This window comes from Pungitius pungitius, chromosome 16 (genome assembly GCF_949316345.1).
Source record: "Pungitius pungitius chromosome 16, fPunPun2.1, whole genome shotgun sequence".
Classification (NCBI taxonomy): domain Eukaryota; kingdom Metazoa; phylum Chordata; class Actinopteri; order Perciformes; family Gasterosteidae; genus Pungitius; species Pungitius pungitius.
In genome coordinates this window covers 14,885,842-14,904,613 of record NC_084915.1, presented here as the reverse complement: position 1 = coordinate 14,904,613, position 18,772 = coordinate 14,885,842, and the positions used below count along the sequence as shown (strand labels likewise).

At 41.7% G+C, this 18,772-nt stretch overlaps 1 protein-coding gene across 1 annotated transcript in view; it reads right to left on the bottom strand.

The window, feature by feature from the left end:
• Nucleotides 1-468: 468 nt before the first annotated feature.
• The window catches only part of LOC119215935 (gamma-aminobutyric acid receptor subunit beta-2), a 43,612-nt gene continuing 25,308 nt past the window's right edge, over nt 469-18,772 (bottom strand). Inside the window, exons 5-10 of the mRNA XM_037468499.2 lie at nt 16,993-17,075; nt 8,759-8,896; nt 6,615-6,767; nt 4,709-4,953; nt 4,000-4,140; nt 469-3,691 (exon numbers count right to left, since the gene is read on the bottom strand). Of these exons, the coding sequence (XP_037324396.1) occupies nt 3,344-3,691; nt 4,000-4,140; nt 4,709-4,953; nt 6,615-6,767; nt 8,759-8,896; nt 16,993-17,075 (1,108 nt within the window). The 3' untranslated portion in view covers nt 469-3,343. The remainder of the gene's footprint in view (nt 3,692-3,999; nt 4,141-4,708; nt 4,954-6,614; nt 6,768-8,758; nt 8,897-16,992; nt 17,076-18,772) is intronic.

Genomic DNA, 18,772 nt, shown 5'->3' with positions numbered 1-18,772 from the left:
CAGGAATATAGACATAAAAGCTGTTTTTTTTTCAACTCTATACAAGGGATGTTGACAGGATTTTTTTTGTAAGTTTTAAGTTTCCAGAATCACTGGAGTACAATGCAACCATTCTGTAGAGTATAAATGTGAAAATTGCCAAAATTGGATTTACAAGGTTTTGCCCAAAAACAGTGTTTGCAGTTGTTGTTGTTTTTTTTTACACAGGAGTATAGAAGTATAAAAATATATCAAACAAAAAAAGCGTCGTGAAGTACAAACACACATTTGAAGTGTAGAACTCATGAGGCAGACCTTTCTTGCAAGGTGCTGCTGTGCTTTGGAAACACACGACGTGTCTGGTGAACACACACACATCCACCACACACTCTCACACTCACGTGACGCACGGGTCAGTATCCTTCAGGACATTTTAAGAATTGTCGTATTGGACACATTGAGTCCTGCGGCGGATGTGGATTTATTCCCTTTTTTTTTTTTCATTTTGGGAAATAATTTATTTTCGGGCCCAAAAAGCATGCCGTTTCTGTTTGTGGTCTAAGTGTGTGCTCTGAACAGCAGGACGGGCCTTGTGTCAAACAGAGGAGACTACTTTGAGTACTTGAAGTAGAATTCTTGGGTTTGCGGCAGTATTGTTGTTAGTTGAGAGTGAAAGGGTGCTGACCTGAGATGGTTGTCTTTCGGGTTGATACAAAGGCATCGCTAGCTTCTCTATCACTGGACATTTTAATCTGTGTGTGTTTTTCTAGCTGATCATTGGTACAATTGATTGAAAATACCTTTTGCTGACAGATTGCAGCAAATACATGCTGCAAACGAATATCAACTACATTCATGAATACAGATTATTACATTTTGGCCAAACAAATAGAGCAAAAAGAAAAACAGAGGTGGTCAAGTGACACTGCAAAATAGACTATTTACATCGTTGAACATCAGCCTTTGCATTCTCTTAACATTACTGTAAAAATGATATTCAAAAAACAATATTTACACGATTAAAATGATCCATTCGATAATTAATACTCTTCTATGATATGTATACATACATACTACCTATATTTGTTGAGGGACGAGATTCTGAATCTGAATTTATTCCAACTCATCCTCATCTATAGAAAAATGTACAATAATCTATACAAGTAACCCTTAAAATCTATCCGGATCCCTTTAGTGTTTGTTCTTGGTTGAATGAATCCTGAAAAAGAAAAGTAAGAAAAAGAAATACGAGAATAATTTGATCAAACAAAATCACCAGAACCATCCAAAAGTTCCCAGAACCAAAATAAACTATTTACTTTTTCAACACCTGGATCACCACAACGTGAAAACGGTTCATTTTAATAAGTCACATGTAAACACCACGGAGGTTATTGTAATTGAGAACGGTACACCATGTTCAATCAAAGCTTACATTTCAGTTATCGGGCAGTGCTTGTGAAAATGCAGCAGTGTCAGTTTTAAAACGTATGTAAATGCTTTTTAGAAAAATGTAAATACTCTTGATAACATCATTAATAGTTGAAATACCAATCAGACATAGTTAATAAATTGCAATCACAGACTCATGTTTGCTCAATTGTAAATGGAATTAGTGAATTTAACATAAAAAAGCACAAATAAAGTAAAATAATTCTGTGAAAAGGGAGCAAAAAACGGAGAATCAAGGCGTTACTACTGTACAGGGCATGCAGTGAGACGTGACTGTATGTGTTTACTTACTTTATCTTAAATGAAACATGAAAACATTGAGTGTTTATACACACACACTTTCACAATCATACTGATGGCATACCAGCAGAAATTAACCTTTTGAATCGAACTCAAAACACTCCCGAGACAAAGAATCCACTTTCTGGATTGCATTTTTATGTCATTTGTGAAGGATACTTGGAGTCACCCCCTCTTCCTCTTCACGTTGTCAGTAGTGGTGAAAATCCCTTTGTCTGTTGCTGTGGGGCTGTGGCTTCTGATTTGGTGGTGTGTGAATGCTGGAAGCCAGAAAAAGCCATAAAGCCAGAATTTATTCACACAATGTGGCAAAACTGCGGAGAGATGGATGAGAAGCGTGTCCTTATGTGTTGCAGCCAGACGTATAATTCTCCATTTTAACCTTGCTGTATCTGAAGCAGAAAGTGTGACTGTAATCGTATCAATAGAGTCCCCTTTGAGTTGAGATAGTTGCCATAAGCACCAGGTGTTAGAACAACAATACAGCCGCTATGGCTTTTAAAACGTATGTGCAAAATCGTTTTATAAAAATCAACGTTGTGTCCAAAGCACAGCATCATTAGTAAATCATCTCTAATTGTCAATTAGATGTTGGTTTTGGATTTACGGCTTTTTCCTTTAATGAGAATTTACTATATTTTTCATCTGAAAACGATGCGCAATTCAGAGGACTTTTACTAATGTTAATTACATCAATTTGGGTTGTTATTCAAAAGAAATAGACAACAAACGGAAATATTCTTAGATAATGGTGTCAAAGGCTGATTTTTGAAGGCTTGCTTGTGCTTTGTTATGGTCGGTGGACTGGAGAATATAAAGTGCCCTTTTCAGCAATTCACACTTTGTTTTCTGTCAATGTGGTAAATACATATGCAGGAAGTGAGTATAGAGGGCTGAAAGGTTTTTTTTTCTCTGTCATAGTATCCTTATAATAATAAGTGTCCCTATATACAATTTTTTTTTCTTCATTAGTGCAATCTGAGTTAAAACCTGGAATTTTTGCTAATATTACATAATGCTTCCATTTTAAAATGGCTTATTAACTCAGAGGATTCTTGGAAATGAATCAATTAGAGCTCCCAGTATAATAAAGTATAAAAGTTACTCTGATGGTACATTATGCTGTATGGCCCTCGTGGTACTATGAATCAATGCGAGTAACTACACATTTGGTGTGCTTAACATACTTCATCCTGAAACACCATTAAACACTATTAAGTAGTGTAATAATATTTAACAATAATTTTGTGTCAGCTGTCTTTTGGTTTCTAAGTGATATGATATTTTTGGCAAATAATAACGTGTGCTGCGGATCGAACGTAACAAAAACATAGAAAAGTATCCAAAGAAAGATACAAATAAAATGGCAGGATACATAATGCACACAGTATGTACAATTCAGACAGTTACTCAGGAACAGGCACCTTATATATGTTTGTAATCTCTCTTTTATAAGGTTTTTACGTGTTATATGATAGTTCCAGTTCTGAATGTGGTCATTCAGTCCAGTTTCACATGATCACATAAAAATGACACGACCCGAATACAAACAACAAACGAGCAACATGTTTTGCTCTTTGCTCTCGCACTCACTGCTGTCCCTCTGTTTCTCTCAATTGACGTAGTAAAGCCAATAAATGATGTTGAATAAGGAGAAGACCGTCGGGAAGATGATCCTCGACCATTTGTCAATAGAGTTTACATCAGTCAAGTCTGGGATGTTGATCTTTAGCTGGGACGCGCGCCTCCGTAGCCGGCTCTTCTTCTGAGTCATGTGACACTCCAGCGTGTTTCGCCCAAAGTTGTGCCTGGCGAGGCCGGCCTTGCGGTACTGCAGGGTCGAGCTGTCGTAGGTCAGCATGGTGTTGCGTGGGTCGTTGAGGCCCAGCGCCAGCTCGGAGATGCCCATGTCGTTCTTGATGTCCAGGGTGCCCAAGAGGATGTTTTCATGTGGGTCCATCTACCCGAGAAACACATGCAAAACGTGTGTCGCCCCTCATCATCACCATCATCATTATCATCATCATGCAACAAGAGTTTTTCTCCAAATGACATGTTGCTAACACAGAGCACAATTAAATGCTTTTTTTGGGTAGCTTTCGAACAATTATGATCATCAATTATCCAACAACAAAGATAATATTATTAATGTCTTACCAATTTAATGATAAGCCATTGTTGTATTTTTTTTTCCAGCTGCCTCCGAATAACGTTAATACAAAAATCCACTGGGTGGTCGCAGTGTTTGACTTCAAGTCCGCGTATTACCTTGTTCTTTTGTTCGCCAAGTCCAATCGCTCCGTCATCCACAAAGATGGGCTCCCAGATCGAGTCGTGACCATCCAGATCCCTTTGTTTCATTCTCGCATACAGAGTGTCGTCCCTGCCAACTACATTCCCCACCAGCCACTGCAAGCGAGCACAGTCACCATGGTTACTGAAGAGTCAGTGCAAATATGTGCGATAGAATGCGTTAGAGAACATGAAAAAAACGTCACAGGTCCAGTTTAACGGCTTTTCTTTTTTGTTACCGAGCTGATTTAAGCACGTCCACGTTGTGGTGGCCATTTTGCATCTCCGCTAGTGAGTAAATGGTTCACTTCTCCCGGGAAGTGAACACAACAAGACAAAGAGCCAAGTGGCTTTGAGCCCTTCTTTCCCTCCGTTGCAGCTGGCAGCATCTCTTATTTAGGCTTCAAACCGCTTATTAGGCCGCCTGCCTCGGCACACTAAAGGCAGGAAACATTAGGTCAACCCTTTTGATTTGAATGTTGACATTTTTTTTTTGTTCTTGTAATTATTCTAAATTCCTTAGACAGCTGTATGAATAATGTATTCACTGCATAGAAAACATGGTTTGTGAAACTAGAGCAAAGAAAACTACATTCATTTTAAAGTGTGAGCGTGCAGAAGCTTCACCCTCAAGCACTGAAAACGGAGCGCGCGTTTCTCACAAAACCGAAAAAGCCGCCGTTACCTTGTTGGGATCCATCCTCATCTTTTCGTTGTTGGCCGTGGTCAGTTTCTCGGCTGCCCTTTTCTGACGCTGTGGGCCCCGCCCGAAGAAAATGTAGTTTACCAATGCATACTCCAGCAGAGCCAGGAAGACGAAGACGAAGCAGCCCATGAGGTACATGTCTATGGCCTTGACGTAGGGGATTTTGGGGAGGGTTTCTCTCAGGTGGGTGTTAATGGTCGTCATGGTCAGCACCGTGGTAATACCTGGGGGGGAATTTCACATGCATCCCATTACAACAGAACAAGTAGGAGGCATTTGAAAGATATTTCATTCACTTGATTTTTCCATCGGGGCTGTTGTGAGCGGGCACCTCGATTTTAACATCGTTATTATTGACGTACCACCATCATTTGTAAACTTGATTCTCTGTTCTGTCCCGCATGAATGTGCGACACTCCCATGTGTTATAACGCGCGCGACTACCACACGTCTGCCCGATCTACTTGATCCCCATGTCTGTGTCTCGATAACCAGCTTTGGGTGCTTGTTACTGTCGGATTCGCTGTGCATATGGATATTATGTATCATATTGACTCACATGCTCCCTCCGTAGAGCGATTGCATTTCACATTGTTTGTTTTAGGGAATTTACAATTTGTGTCTGTAGTGTTTTAGATGTGTGGGAGTTGTGAAAGATGAATACGTGTGTTCTCAGCTCCTGCTCCTGTCTGTTCTACCGTCAAAGCACATAAAGAGTGACTTTTAAAAGGCAGTTTCTGTTGAGAGTCTCAGTAAACAATTACTAAAATATTTTACGGGCAAGTTGTGAGGCGACCAGCGCAAAATAGGATTCGGGGCAATTTTACCAGGCTGTTGCTCCAAGGGCTTAACGATAACAGCGGAGGGGCGCGGCAGCACGGTGGTCATGTGACTCAGCCACCGCAGGTCCATTTTATTCCCAGAAACCAGGTCAGAATTAAGTGGTTTCTGAATCTGGTGCAGGCTACGGAGTGATCCTACATTCCCCAACTCCGCTGACCTGCCTCCATTATGGAGTATTAGCTTTAGCTTTTTTTTTTTTTCATTAAATCCCATGCATGCCTCACCCCCCGGATCACTAAATGCAGCTCAGTCGTCAATCAGCCAAATTGCCTTGTCGACTGAAGGCGAGGGACGGGTTGAAGGATGGAGGGAGTTAGGTGAAAAGAAGACACGGAGCCTCCGATAGTTACAGAGGAAGCTAGAAGTTCAATACAAACCTCGTAGGCCACACAGTCCGTGCATGTTTTAGAAGGTTAAAGGGACATTGTGACAACCAGGAATGCTTAGAGGCCCCTTGAAACCAAAAAAAAAACGATCGCCCCCCCCATGACCGGTAACATGAGGTGTACTCCGGTGGATGATTGACCCAATTAACATCCACAGTGATTAGTGAAGAGGTACACGTGGAAATGACGTGGTAATCATGTTGTATTTTCCAAAAAGCTAAAAATATGCTTTTTCCCTCAACTGAAAACAAACTAAAAAAAAAAAAAAAACTAGAGCGCTTGTGGATTAGTGCAGTGCTATATTTAACGACTGTATAATGACGATGTAAAACATTAATGAAGACAAAAAACACAGTAACGAATAAATGATTGAATTGAAGGGAAAAGGCCGAATCCTCTTCTATAAACCAAAGCTTTATCCTTTGTCAGTTTATTTAAATGTCAAGTCTGCTACAGGTGTTCTTGCATGACTCGATATATATTACAAGATATATTTTCCTCAACTCGTCCCAGCCATGTTACTTGTCTCCACTTGCTCTGTAAGTGAAGTATGTTCTTTTTAGGAGTTAAAATTGAGAGGGAGAAAATAACATCAGCCTCCCCATGTCCATCTTTTTAAAGAGTCCAGATGTCTATATTTGTCTGGCATGCCTCACCCAGAGCCACCCTGGCAGCAGAGGCGTCATAGTTGATCCAGAAGGAGACCCATGAGAGGATCGTGATGAGTATGGAAGGCATGTACGTCTGCAGGATGAAGTACCCGATGTTTCGCTTCAGTTTAAAACTAAGGGACAGACGAGGGTAGGAACCTGCAGAGAAGGGACGGGAGACAAAAAACAGGGATATTTTAAAATGTGCTCTGACCTAAAGGCACTTTATGGTATAGCTACTAAATCCTTTCCTGGTTATTAGCAGCCAAGTTCACAGCTGGTAGCATATACACTAAAGATGGTAGTTTCTGTTTTTATAGTCAGCTGTTTTGTCCACTCACTGCTGATCATAGCTTACAAATGGTGAACAAAAAAGGTGACCGACGTTAAAACGTCCACTGAAGTCACACCTGCCCAAGTAGCCAAATGGTAAGACTCTCAAATCCAGATGAGGAAGCACTGACTCTTGTTTCATGATAAATACATCTGATTCCTTATTAACTACAATATGTATAAAATATATATATATATATATTCACTCACCTAAAAGGATTATTAGGAACACCTGTTCAATTTCTCATCTAATCAACCAATCACATGGCAAATACGATGCCCAATTGGCCTTAGTGCCAATTGGGCATTGTTTAAATGCCCCGGCCTACCTGAGCAAGGCATGACCATGTCCATCCCTTTATGGCCACCATGTACCCATCCTCTGATGGCTACTTCCAGCAGGATAATGCACCATGTCACAAAGCTCGAATCATTTCAAATTGGTTTCTTGAACATGACAATGAGTTCACTGTACTAAAATGGCCCCCACAGTCACCAGATCTCAACCCACTAGAGCATCTTTGGGTTGTGGTGGAACGGGAGCTTGGTGCCCTGGATGTGCATCCCACAAATCTCCATTAGAACATTTCTAATGAATGCTTTCAGCACCTTGTTGAATCAATGCCACATAGAATTAAGGCAGTTCTGAAGGCGAAAGGGGGTCACACACGGTATTAGTATGGTGTTCCTAATAATCCTTTAGGTGAGTGTATATATATATATATATATATATATATATAAATGTACACTGTCAAAGAAGAATGCATTGCAATGTACCGTTTTCTTTGGAGAGTCATGCAGATACTGGGGAGGGGCGAGGGAGAAGTATTAAGTTGTTGTAATGAAAGCATCCACGACCCACCAGCCCCTCAGAGCTGCTTTTTTTCATTTAGCTAATGTTAGCTCGAGCCACTGAGAGAATCATTGAATAATTTACTTATGAATTGAGGAAACGAGTTGGCTAAAAATGACAGTAAGTATTCATAATTCATAATGCAACAATGACATCGCCCATCCTCAGAGTGAAACATGCCACTTGTGCTTGGTAAAAACGCCCCGGCGCTGGTGCTGATGTGTGCATCTCTGAGGTCGCTCACTCCACATCGCAACAGACAGCCAACGAAAAAGGGAAATCCCCCCGCTAACCACATCTCGGGAATAGTGCAACGCAGGCAGACACATGCAGGGACACATTAGGTAGATAACAAACACACACACACACACACTTTATGTTACTAATGGGCTTGTGTGAATTGTGTGACCCCTGCTGACAAAAGCTGGGCTTCTCCTTAGCGGAGTCGCGGTGCTCTTATTGCATCAGTGTTCGTGTGCTCTTTTTCTCCGCATGGATCCATGAGGTGAATTGAGCAGAAACGCTGCGCTGCTTCATGATTGCTTGCTTGCATGACAAACACGTGAACATGAAAATGACAAAGAGATGAATATTTCATCGAATCAGTCCGTATATTTTTTCTTTCTTTTTTACCGCGTTTAAATAGTCATAAGGTCTTTCAAGTCCCAGGAGGGTACTTCGTTTGAAAGTGTGTTCATACATTTACATGTAATGTAGAGTTTCTGCAAATGCGTGTGTGCTAGTTCTAGAGTCAACCTTCATATTGCCCTTTTTTGCAGTATTATCGTGATAAGGACGTTTATAAGTTTATAATAATAATAATAATTATGATGGAAATCGAGAGTGTGTGCATGTGTACAAAACATATGATACATGCTTCAAGGGAATCTTTACTGCAGGGTCATTACTGCTGGAAAGCATTATGTTGTACTCCACACCATCAACAGAAGACTCATTGCTTTACCTGTGGAGAAGACGACATTCTTGGAGATGAGATTATGATCCACGATGGAAAACTGAGGCAGTTCGATCTTGTCCACCCCTGTCACAGCATTGTTTCCTCCTCGCCAGTAGAACTCGATGTCATCCGTGGTGTAGCCATCTGAGACACATCGGGGGCACAGGGCACAGCAACTAGTGAGGACTGTTGATGATCTGTGCAGCGTACATCCGTTCATAATCGCGTTCCATCTGGATCCCGTGCAATCCAGTCAATTAGTCACATTACATGGTTTCATTATATAAGATATGCAATTATTGTTATCATCATCATTCTTCAGTTTTTTTTTTTTCATCCTAATTAATCCTCACGCATTGTATTTTTGACACACACGCGCTTGGTTGTCACTTAATCAGAGCTTCACTTAAGAGCAGAAGATCCTCTGTTTCATGGCAGATGGTGGGAATAAGTGAAGATGAGAGTTATCTCTCACACTGAGGACGTTCTCTCCTCGTAGGAAAGCAAAAAAAACACCTGTCACGTGCAAAGTTTTAAATGTGCTGATGCAGTGGCCCTCTTTTAATAGCGTGCTATAGATCCATGGATGCAAATACTTTAGTTCCAGCTCAGAGCACTATCATTATAATAAAACTCAGGAACCTGGAGATGGGAATTAACATTGTTACAATCCATAACACTTTTCCATTAACTTTATTCTAGTCTCCTCAGATGAAAGCAGGCCTGTCAAATGCAATGTGTCGTCTGGTATCTAAAACTTATAACTAAACTAATATCTACGATAATGTAGTTATTATATCATCACATGCTACAATGTCTGGAATACTATGGTATCACATTAGTGATCTTGAGAGAGGAAGACGGAATTCAGGGTGCATGCATTTAGCCTATTCGTTCAATTATTAACAGTAAAATAATGCATAAAATAAACTCTGCGCACTAATTAACATCCCCAGTGGGCACTTCTAGACTTCCCTCCGCCGCCCCTGGGCCATCGCACTTAGATTCAAAGAACCGCCGCTTTCAAGTGCATCTTAACATCAACCTCTGAGGGAGCGGCCGAGTCACATGCTTATCCCTATTCTCGACAAAAACCTACATCCTGGATTGAAGCTGTGAAACAGTGTTACGACATGCAACATAGCTGAGGAAAATCCTTACATGTCTCAATTTTATAATGTTTTGTCCAACGGGCAACTCAATTATTTAATACAGAGAGCAAGACTGATTAAATAAACAGGCCTGGAAACCGTTTTCATTTCTGAAACTCAGGGCAATCGTTACAAAGACAAGTAGCAAGTCCATTAATATTAATCGGATTCCACAGCTTCTCGCTCTTTTGCTCTCGTTTGGGCCCAATCAGTGGGGACATGGACAGCAAGGCGACTCGGGGGGCTGCAGCTAAAAAAAAATGATTGAGTAGCATGTAGTTAGAGTTCAAGACAAGTGGCGATGTAAAAAGTAGAAAGTGTTTATTAGACCATGAAACTCGGCTCTTGCGTAATCCACTGCCTACTGTCTGCTCTCGTGCAGCTGACATGTCTGCTGACTCGGGGCCATGAGAGTATTGGTCTCAGAGAGAGAGAGAGAGAGAGAGGACTGGAAGGGGATGAGGAGACAAGGTTAAACAGGAGACAGCCGGGGGGGGGGGGGTTAGTGCGCTTCTTTAGGAGGCCGGCCTCCAATTAATGACGGGAAAAGGCCCGAGACGTGCAATACACGTTTCTGCGTCGAAAACAAACAACTGAATGTTATAGTCTCATATCATAGCACTGGTTTCACCGTTCAGTCGCTACCCTTGTTTAGCTTTGCGTTGTAGATAACGGCAGGAGGTGGACTGTAACACGGATCTGGGGGCTTTTTTTTCAACACAATAACCATTTGAGTCACAGTTGTTACATCCGCATTTGGTTGCTTCAGCGGGGATTTGCACGCACGCTTGTAAATTTGTCCTGTAGCCATTGTTGTTATAGCATATCACTCTGTTAAATGCAGTTTTTTTTACGCTGTTGTGCGGCCTTCACTCTGTTAAATGCTCACAATTGAGCAGCTATGAAATGAATTGATGTTGGATTTACATGAGAATTTACACAAAATGTGCGTGTTTGGCCGTGATGAAAGACCCTGGATGATGAAGGAAAACACACTTAAAAGAACACTTAAGAGGCCGATCCTGTACTATTTCTTTGAGTGGTGCACATAACGTGGACCACACCTCCCCTTATCTTCCTCCTCTGGTCTCTCCTCTTCGCCACTGCTCTTCCTCTCCTGCTTGTTCCGTTTTTAATCCGCGTTCTCCCGTCCCTTTTTTTTTCCAGTTGATTACACTCCTCTCTCTCACTCCTTTCCGTCATGACTACGTGTCCGTCCATCTCTCACTTTACCTTCCCTCTTCTTCTTCTCCTTCACCCTGTTCTGCTTAATTAATACTCGTGTGACCTATTTAGTTGCTGTGAATTATTAATGCGGAGTTGTCAGTGGCTGCGTTTTACACCCTCGCACGTTTCTCGGCCCTCTTTGACGAAAAGGGGGGGGGGGAAGCGGACGGACACGCTGTTCGGATGTACCGTGTGTCTAAAACATTGATGTACAGCATCGTCATTAGCACACATAAGAGGTCATTAATGAATTCTCTATTGAAAAGGGGTTAAAAGCGTGGCAGCTGCATTTTGAAACAACCAACGGAACATGGAGTGCTTCTCCACTAAGTGCAGAGTAAAGGGAATTGTATTAGTCGACGTGGGGTGAAGGCAGGTCGGGACAGGGGCAGACAGGAATAACTCAATTTTGGATACATTTCTTAAGTGATGAAATCGAGACTGAGCTCCCTCCTCTACTTGAGATTTAAAATTTAAATTCAAGGCAATTTGTTCAGTCCCAGAGGATTAGTCCTAAATGATGAGAGCTCATTTTATTGATGACCCACCCCCCCCCCCCCCCCCGAGTTCTCCTCTTGCGTCAGCACCTGGGCCAAGCACACATATCAATATGTACGGAGATGAAGATTGAAGATCAACCTCCTCCAATGATCTGCAGTGGAAGCAGGCGGATTATAATGCACAGTCCCAACAGGTCGAACCCTTCATGACCCCCCGTGGCCTATCCTCAGACACACCGGGAAGCAATTTAATCAAGGCATCGAAGAAGGAATTTATCAATAGCCTGCTCGGCTCCAACATGTAATGCATCATGGGGCGTTATGCACATCCTGGCCTCCCTCGCTATGGCAACGCGCCCCGTGAATATAGACTTCCAGGAGGAAAGAGGAGCGGGTGGTTTTGTGCAAACATTTGAGTCAATGATGTGAACTGGCCCACATATCTTTGAACGTCCAGCCACCCAATCCACTTAACTCCATTGTGTCTGTGGAGCTGAGGCTGACTATGCAGTTTTGCATCACCTCGCTTTCATACCAAATTGTTATGTCACAGCATTATCGTGATTCCCGTTGAATAGAACTGACTGGAGGGAGTGAGGGTGAGGGTCTACAGTACATCAAATAACTATTAAACAATGCAATAAGAAAGGGGGACTGGAGGAGGGGAGATGGGGAGGCGGGGGGGGATTGGCTTTCTAATTTCTCAGTGGAGCTAATCCTCTAGTACAAAAAAAACTATGAGTGTGACAATATTTTTTTTTTACGATAGCACAACGGCTTCTTTCATGGATTTAAAAGTCTAGGAGTGTTGGCAGGCTAGAACTGAATGAAATTGTTCCCGATAGCATCAGAGGAGATAGCAATACAATACGAAGGCTATTTAACTGGGACTCTGGCTTATCTCCCTCATCAAATCTGACTCCAGGCCTTTTTTATAAGGCCTTTGAAATAATGTCTCCATTGATTTGTTTTAATGGGCAAAGATGCATTTTGGAAGGTGATAAAACACTGACTTTGATATCGCTCTGGCCTAAAACATAATTAAGGACAAGAAAGGTTGTTGCTTTGCTTCTAAATGGTTCCTTTCAACATCATGTCTCGGTAATCAAACTCATTTTCTTCGCTTTGAGAATGGCTTTTTGACACCACGGTGTTTACAGGCCTTGCTGGAGAACCGCTCCCTGTTGCATGATTTGGGATATTTTTGCTTTTTTGGGAATATTTGTCAATATAAAGTTTTTTTTGTGGTGCACATTCCACAGAAATAGAGCAGGTTTCTGCATGAACACATGAAGACACGCGTTCCAGCTCAAAACCAATCAAGAGGACGGAACAAACTGCCTGTCGTTCCTATGCGCTGAAAAGGCCACTCCACACTTAAATATGTCTCAGATGAATCTTTGATTTCACCCGGTTCAAAGCGACTTTAATGTCGTTCCTTGTGTCTAATTAAAAAGGTCTTGGAAACTCGTTGCAGTACACAGCAAGCTGCAGCAGGCTGCGCTTTCTTCGAGGACAGAACATCTGAAGATCAGATGAATAAATAAGCCTCGCACGACCACGAGAACAACACCATTCAAAACCCCACGGGATCCTTTCACTTTCTGGAAGTGGTGTTTGATTGGCAAGGATAGCCGGGAGAGAGAGACAGTGGAGGTGGCTGTGTTCGTCGGATGCGGTTCGCTGGTGCGGAAAATATAACTGTTACCTGGTAGAAATGCTGTGATGAAATGATGAGTTTTATTGTGAGTGCACATCAACTGTGCGAAATAATAACGGCTCCAATGGCCCGCTGTCTCCCCTCTGTGTGAAAACAGAGAACAGGGATATCTTTGTCTGTTTGTGCTCGCATGTGTGTGTGTGACGTTGCTGGTGCGTTGGCGACGAAATGCTCCTTTGTACTATTCAGTGTTTAACAACTTAGCAACCTTGCTTTTAGCATGATTAATTAAAAAGGTGCACGGCTGGTGTGCTTGTGAAGCCAATGTTATATATCTAACTACAATGGGTTTCCTGTGAAGGAAGTGCTGGTGTTCAGAAGCGCTCATACTGTACATTGTAATCTGCATTCATCTAACAGTGACCCAGAACATGAGGTTTAACCCTTTTAAATAATGCCTTGCAGGGAGGGGAAACCCTGTGTGGCCTGCTATGCTAGTTGAAGGCCTGGATTACACATGCATTATGAAGATGCTGGGGAAATAGAAACAAAACAAATGCAGGTTGACAGGCCTTTGCCTTGCCAGGGTTTAGAGACAACCCTTTTATAATATATTGCTGAATGTGCGGTTGAGGAATTGGCGTGTTTACCAAAGTACCCTCTTTTATAGATCTTATGAAAAATGTTCCATTATGCCCATTCGACTCTACCTCCCCCTTCCTGTTTTTCAATCGCTGCATCTGTGTTTATGAATATATTACACGAATGTTGCTCATTTATATCATCTCATTTATTCCTGCAAAACGCGCAAACCAAAATACGCTTGAGCAATTTATGAATCCACCAAACCAGCAGCAAGATGTGAAAACCCAGAATAAATGATTTACCTCTCGCCATCCCCACCACTTTAACAATTTATTTGTCTCCTTCCATTGTGTGTGGAGCTCTAATTTGTGTCATACATGCTTTTTAATGATGAACTAATGATCCTTATTCATGCATGAAGTCCTGATGTGAATCTTGATGTGAACAAAATGGTACTTACAATAGGAATTTGCAAAGCCTTCTATATATTGATGGGGAACTCTGCCTGTAAACCAATATATTGGATGTTGCTGATGTGATATCAAGTGTGGTCTCAGATGCGTTCTAAACACATTCTCTATTCAACTCTGCTGCTTTTGAAGAACAATTCTGTTGTTCTATTTTTTCTGCGGGAGGTAACTTAAAGATATTGGTTGAATATAATTTCTTGTTGAATTCAAGCCATGATGGCTCCATCTTCACACAAAGTACCTGCGCTGATGTAGAAATCACCTTCGGAAACAGCTTGTTATTGCGTAATTAAAAAGGTAATCAAACCAGGGTTGGCATAAAATTGATTGAAAGTCCCCAAACGGTGTTTTTTAAACTTGAAGCCTGTCACCAAATTAAAAGAGAAGAATTTGTGCTTGGGGATGGACGACAAGCTGTGTTTTGAGGCACACTCATCAGTAAACAGGCCATGTTCCTCTCTGTCTCCCTCTCACTCGCCTCCCATAATTCCCTGAACAAGTACTTTAAGTGGACACTGCACATTAAGAGACATGATTTGCAGTTGCAGGCGCTTTGCTATCTTACCAAAGGAATTCCAGGTTCCCAATTAAGTTGCATTAAGGCATTTATCATTGTTGTGGCCCATGACAAGTGAAACCAGCAAGCACTTTTCAGTTGTGTCAGCCTGAAGGTCCCCTTCCGACTAGTAGTGTATGCACACTACTGCTGCTAAAGCACGCTCCTGATTTCCCCCTGGTCTGTGACCTTATGTGAGAAAAACTCATTTCTTTTTTTTTTTTTCACCATTGATAGTTGATGAAAAAGGTTTTTTTTCCCCAAAGGTTTAACATTTATCTACATGGCAATTATTTGTTAAACCATGTTGACGGGCTAAATCCTGAAGAACCAGGAACCTCATTAGTGGAATAAGAAGGAATCCCTGGTTACAGTGTTGAAGACAAGCCTAAAAGGCCTCTAGGTGAGGTTCAGTGAGGGAGCTACCATACCAACCATGTAGCTGCCCTGAGGGTCACCTTGTCAAATCTGCAGGAAAAAAAAAGATTTAATTGGTTTGTCCCCTCCTGGTTTCCCTTCAACCATTTGGCCTCAACAAGAATGTTTCTCATCTATATTCTGCTTCTCTTTCACACTGATCCTCCAGAGCCAGATTTCAAATATCTCTTTTGGCACCCTGTCTTCAGTTTGTTTGAACTATTTCTTATATTCTAACTGCTAACCCACGTGTGCACATATCTTCGAGTCCAGCTGTCGTCCAATAGTTTGCCGCGGCGTGTAAAATGCTGTGGGTGCAGTTGGTTTACGTACCCTCGTGCACCAGTCCATTAGCCCACTGCATTCCTGTGACAACATTCCCACAGAACTCGGCCGACTGCCGCTGGACAATTGGTCTGTTTCTGCTTACATTGGCATTTGGTCCAAAAAAAAACGGCATGCATCCTTAGCCTGGCATAATGAAACTGTCAGATCCCACGATCAGATTTTGGGGAAGGTAAAATCTTTACGACAACCGTGACTTTGAGAGTTCAATCGCGTTGTCAGAACCAGGGTGAAAAAGTAAAGCTTAAATAACTTTTTTTGCTCCTTATGCTCTATTTCCCTTTGTACACCAGCACCAGCTGTAAGCCTTCGAGCTCACATTGCACAGTTGAGTACAGCACTCTTAACTCTCTCTAGATGGAAACTATATTCAGAAGCATTTGCAATTATCCAGTTGAGTTGACTAAGCTCGAGCAAGTTTATAGATGCAAGTAAATATCATTTTGCACAAGATGGTAGATGATTTCGGAAGGCACCTTTTTGACCTCAGCATTCATCAGAAGTATAGTTCTGTCCATCCTGAGTGGGGCAGAAACTAAGGAGGCCGTTTTTCTTTGCCCTTTTCTGCATCGATGCAGCCGTTAGCTTGCCGACTTATGAAGAAAGACAGCCTGCTATTTTAAATGAAACAGTTTAAATGAAACTATGAAGATGTACTGCATAATTTTCTCAAATGGATGGAGAGCTAGGAGAGGGAAAACCGAAAGAGACTCACGGCAATACAGCAAAGTTCCAGGGACGCACTCGAAATGTATAGCCTCGTAGGCTGTGGTTTAAATAGGTGCACCAGAGGTACCACAGCACCGCTCATAAAGCACTGCTAGTAAATTGTTGTCTTTTGAACTTGGCTGCAGCTTTGGGGAGTTATAGCAATAGCTGTACTTTATCCCTTCAGCACCACGGACAGCACACATTACACGGAAGACGCTGCTGCTCCAGTGAGGAGAGGAGCACTTATTGAGCTATGCCCATTAGATCATTTGATGAAAGCTATCTGGTGCACAAGATGGCTGCTCAGCTCTACGTTACCTTCCTCTTTATGACATCGTTCTAGTGATGTGACCTTCTCCTTGGGACCAAATTGTGTGCAATGAAAACAGCTTTACGATAGCTGAAATGATGCAGTATTTATTTAGTAAAAGAGAATACGTAGCTGTGGGCAGTTTTAGGTTTATTGGGTCTCTGCATTACAGTAGAGGATAAATAGTTTGAACCCAGTCTCATGTAACTTTTATGCCAGTATATGGGTACAAATACTTAGGGAAGTCCAGAGATGTATGGCTTGGAAAATAAACCAAAAGATAACAAAGACACAAGTGAATTACTCACAACTCTCTATCTCGAGGGTGCAGTTTTGTTCATCCAGTGGATACCTTCTCAGGTCCATCATACAAGCAGCGGTGGTAGTGATTCTGAAAAAACATAACACTATATATTACTTTGACAACAGTGGTAGGTTTCGAGAGACAGCCGACTGTTTGTCGGTAGGAGATTTAGGCGTTAGAATACGGTCCGGTGTCCTGAATCAAGGCTCGTACATCTGCATGGAAAAAAGGTTACTGCAGTTCATCTTCATTCTCAAAATACCGTTTTATATTGAATGAACCATGTGCAAAAAAAGACATAAATCTTTAAAAAACCTCTACACATAAACACAGGAACCTTTTGAGGGTTTGGGATGCAGCAGTAGTCACAACTCAATTGGGGATTACGGGGCCAAAAAGTAATCCTTCTGTCCCGGTTTAAGCATTGTTTGGATTATCCTGCAGAGCCTGTGTCAGGCCCCACCGAAAGTGTGAGTCGCAGCAGGGATCCCTCTGTGGAAATGTGGAGATCACCGTGGAAGAGTTTGTTCAATGGCCAGTGCGTGTTATCATGATGTGGGATAGATAGGTTTTCATGAAGTAACTACAGATACCACTATATGACAACAAGAATAAGACAAACACAGATAGTCCTTTACTAAGCTGTGAGAGTGTAAAGAAAGTTGTCCATCCTCTGTTCAGTTGACTGACAGGTTGATGCCTTTGATCAGGGTGAAAATCTCCATGAATAAACAACGATTTTCTTGAATCTTGAGCTATGTGAACTCTATTTCAGAACTGTCAGTGATACACATTTCTGTAGCTTGGAAGACGTTCAGTGATGATTTATTCTTTTGTTCTCTCCATAGAGTATTTATTTCTTTTAAAGAAAAACAACTCAGAAATCTACCTCAATCTATGAGTTTCTGTCTATTTGAGGAGCAGCTTGTTGTTTGAATGGTTTGAGACTAAGCTGCTTCAAACATAACTGTGAACGATTTTGTCAAGGGAACAAAGGTCAATACCACAAACGTTGTCTACTTGAAATCCCAGTCGATGCCACATACATGATACATGCACTACAAATGAAGCCAATCTGTTTAAATCTGGATAATCCTTTGGATCATTGCTTTTAAATCTAATCCTCCAAGAATTATTTTTAGCATGGGATTCTATAATAGCTACAAACAGCAGAAACCCAATGAATGGCCTTCTGCTTTACTGCCCACATACTGTGTTGTGTACACCGCATATGCAGCATGTCAGCAAAACATCACGTAGCCTTCCAATCTCTATCAAAATAAATAGACAGGGATTGATACTAAGGGATAATAAGAGCAGCCAACCACGAGTCAATAGATCAGGGCGTGTTCTCCATCGGACACGAGGACTATGAGGTGAATAATAGGCCGCCTTTCCTTGTGTTGGAACTTGAGTCCCAGTGGGGGAGCTGCCACAGAGCGGCACGGCATGGTGGGTAATCGTCTCGGCACACCTGACAACATAGATACATTTGTGCCAGAGGAGAGGCTCATCTTGAGTCCAATCCTCTGTGTTACTAAGCAGAGATAATCACCCCTCGCGTCTGTGTGCCTCTGTTTCTGGCTGTGCTTTGGCCTTCTGCCTTTTTCTTTGTCACCATTCCATTATTCCAAAGAGCATCAGTCACTGCAATGGAATCTTTTGGAATAACATAACATATACATATATATATATATATATTTTTTTTTTCTTCTAAATTCCTAGCCATCCAAGGAACACATGATTGCATACTGTAAAAAATGTGTAAGCAAACTTTCAGTTTA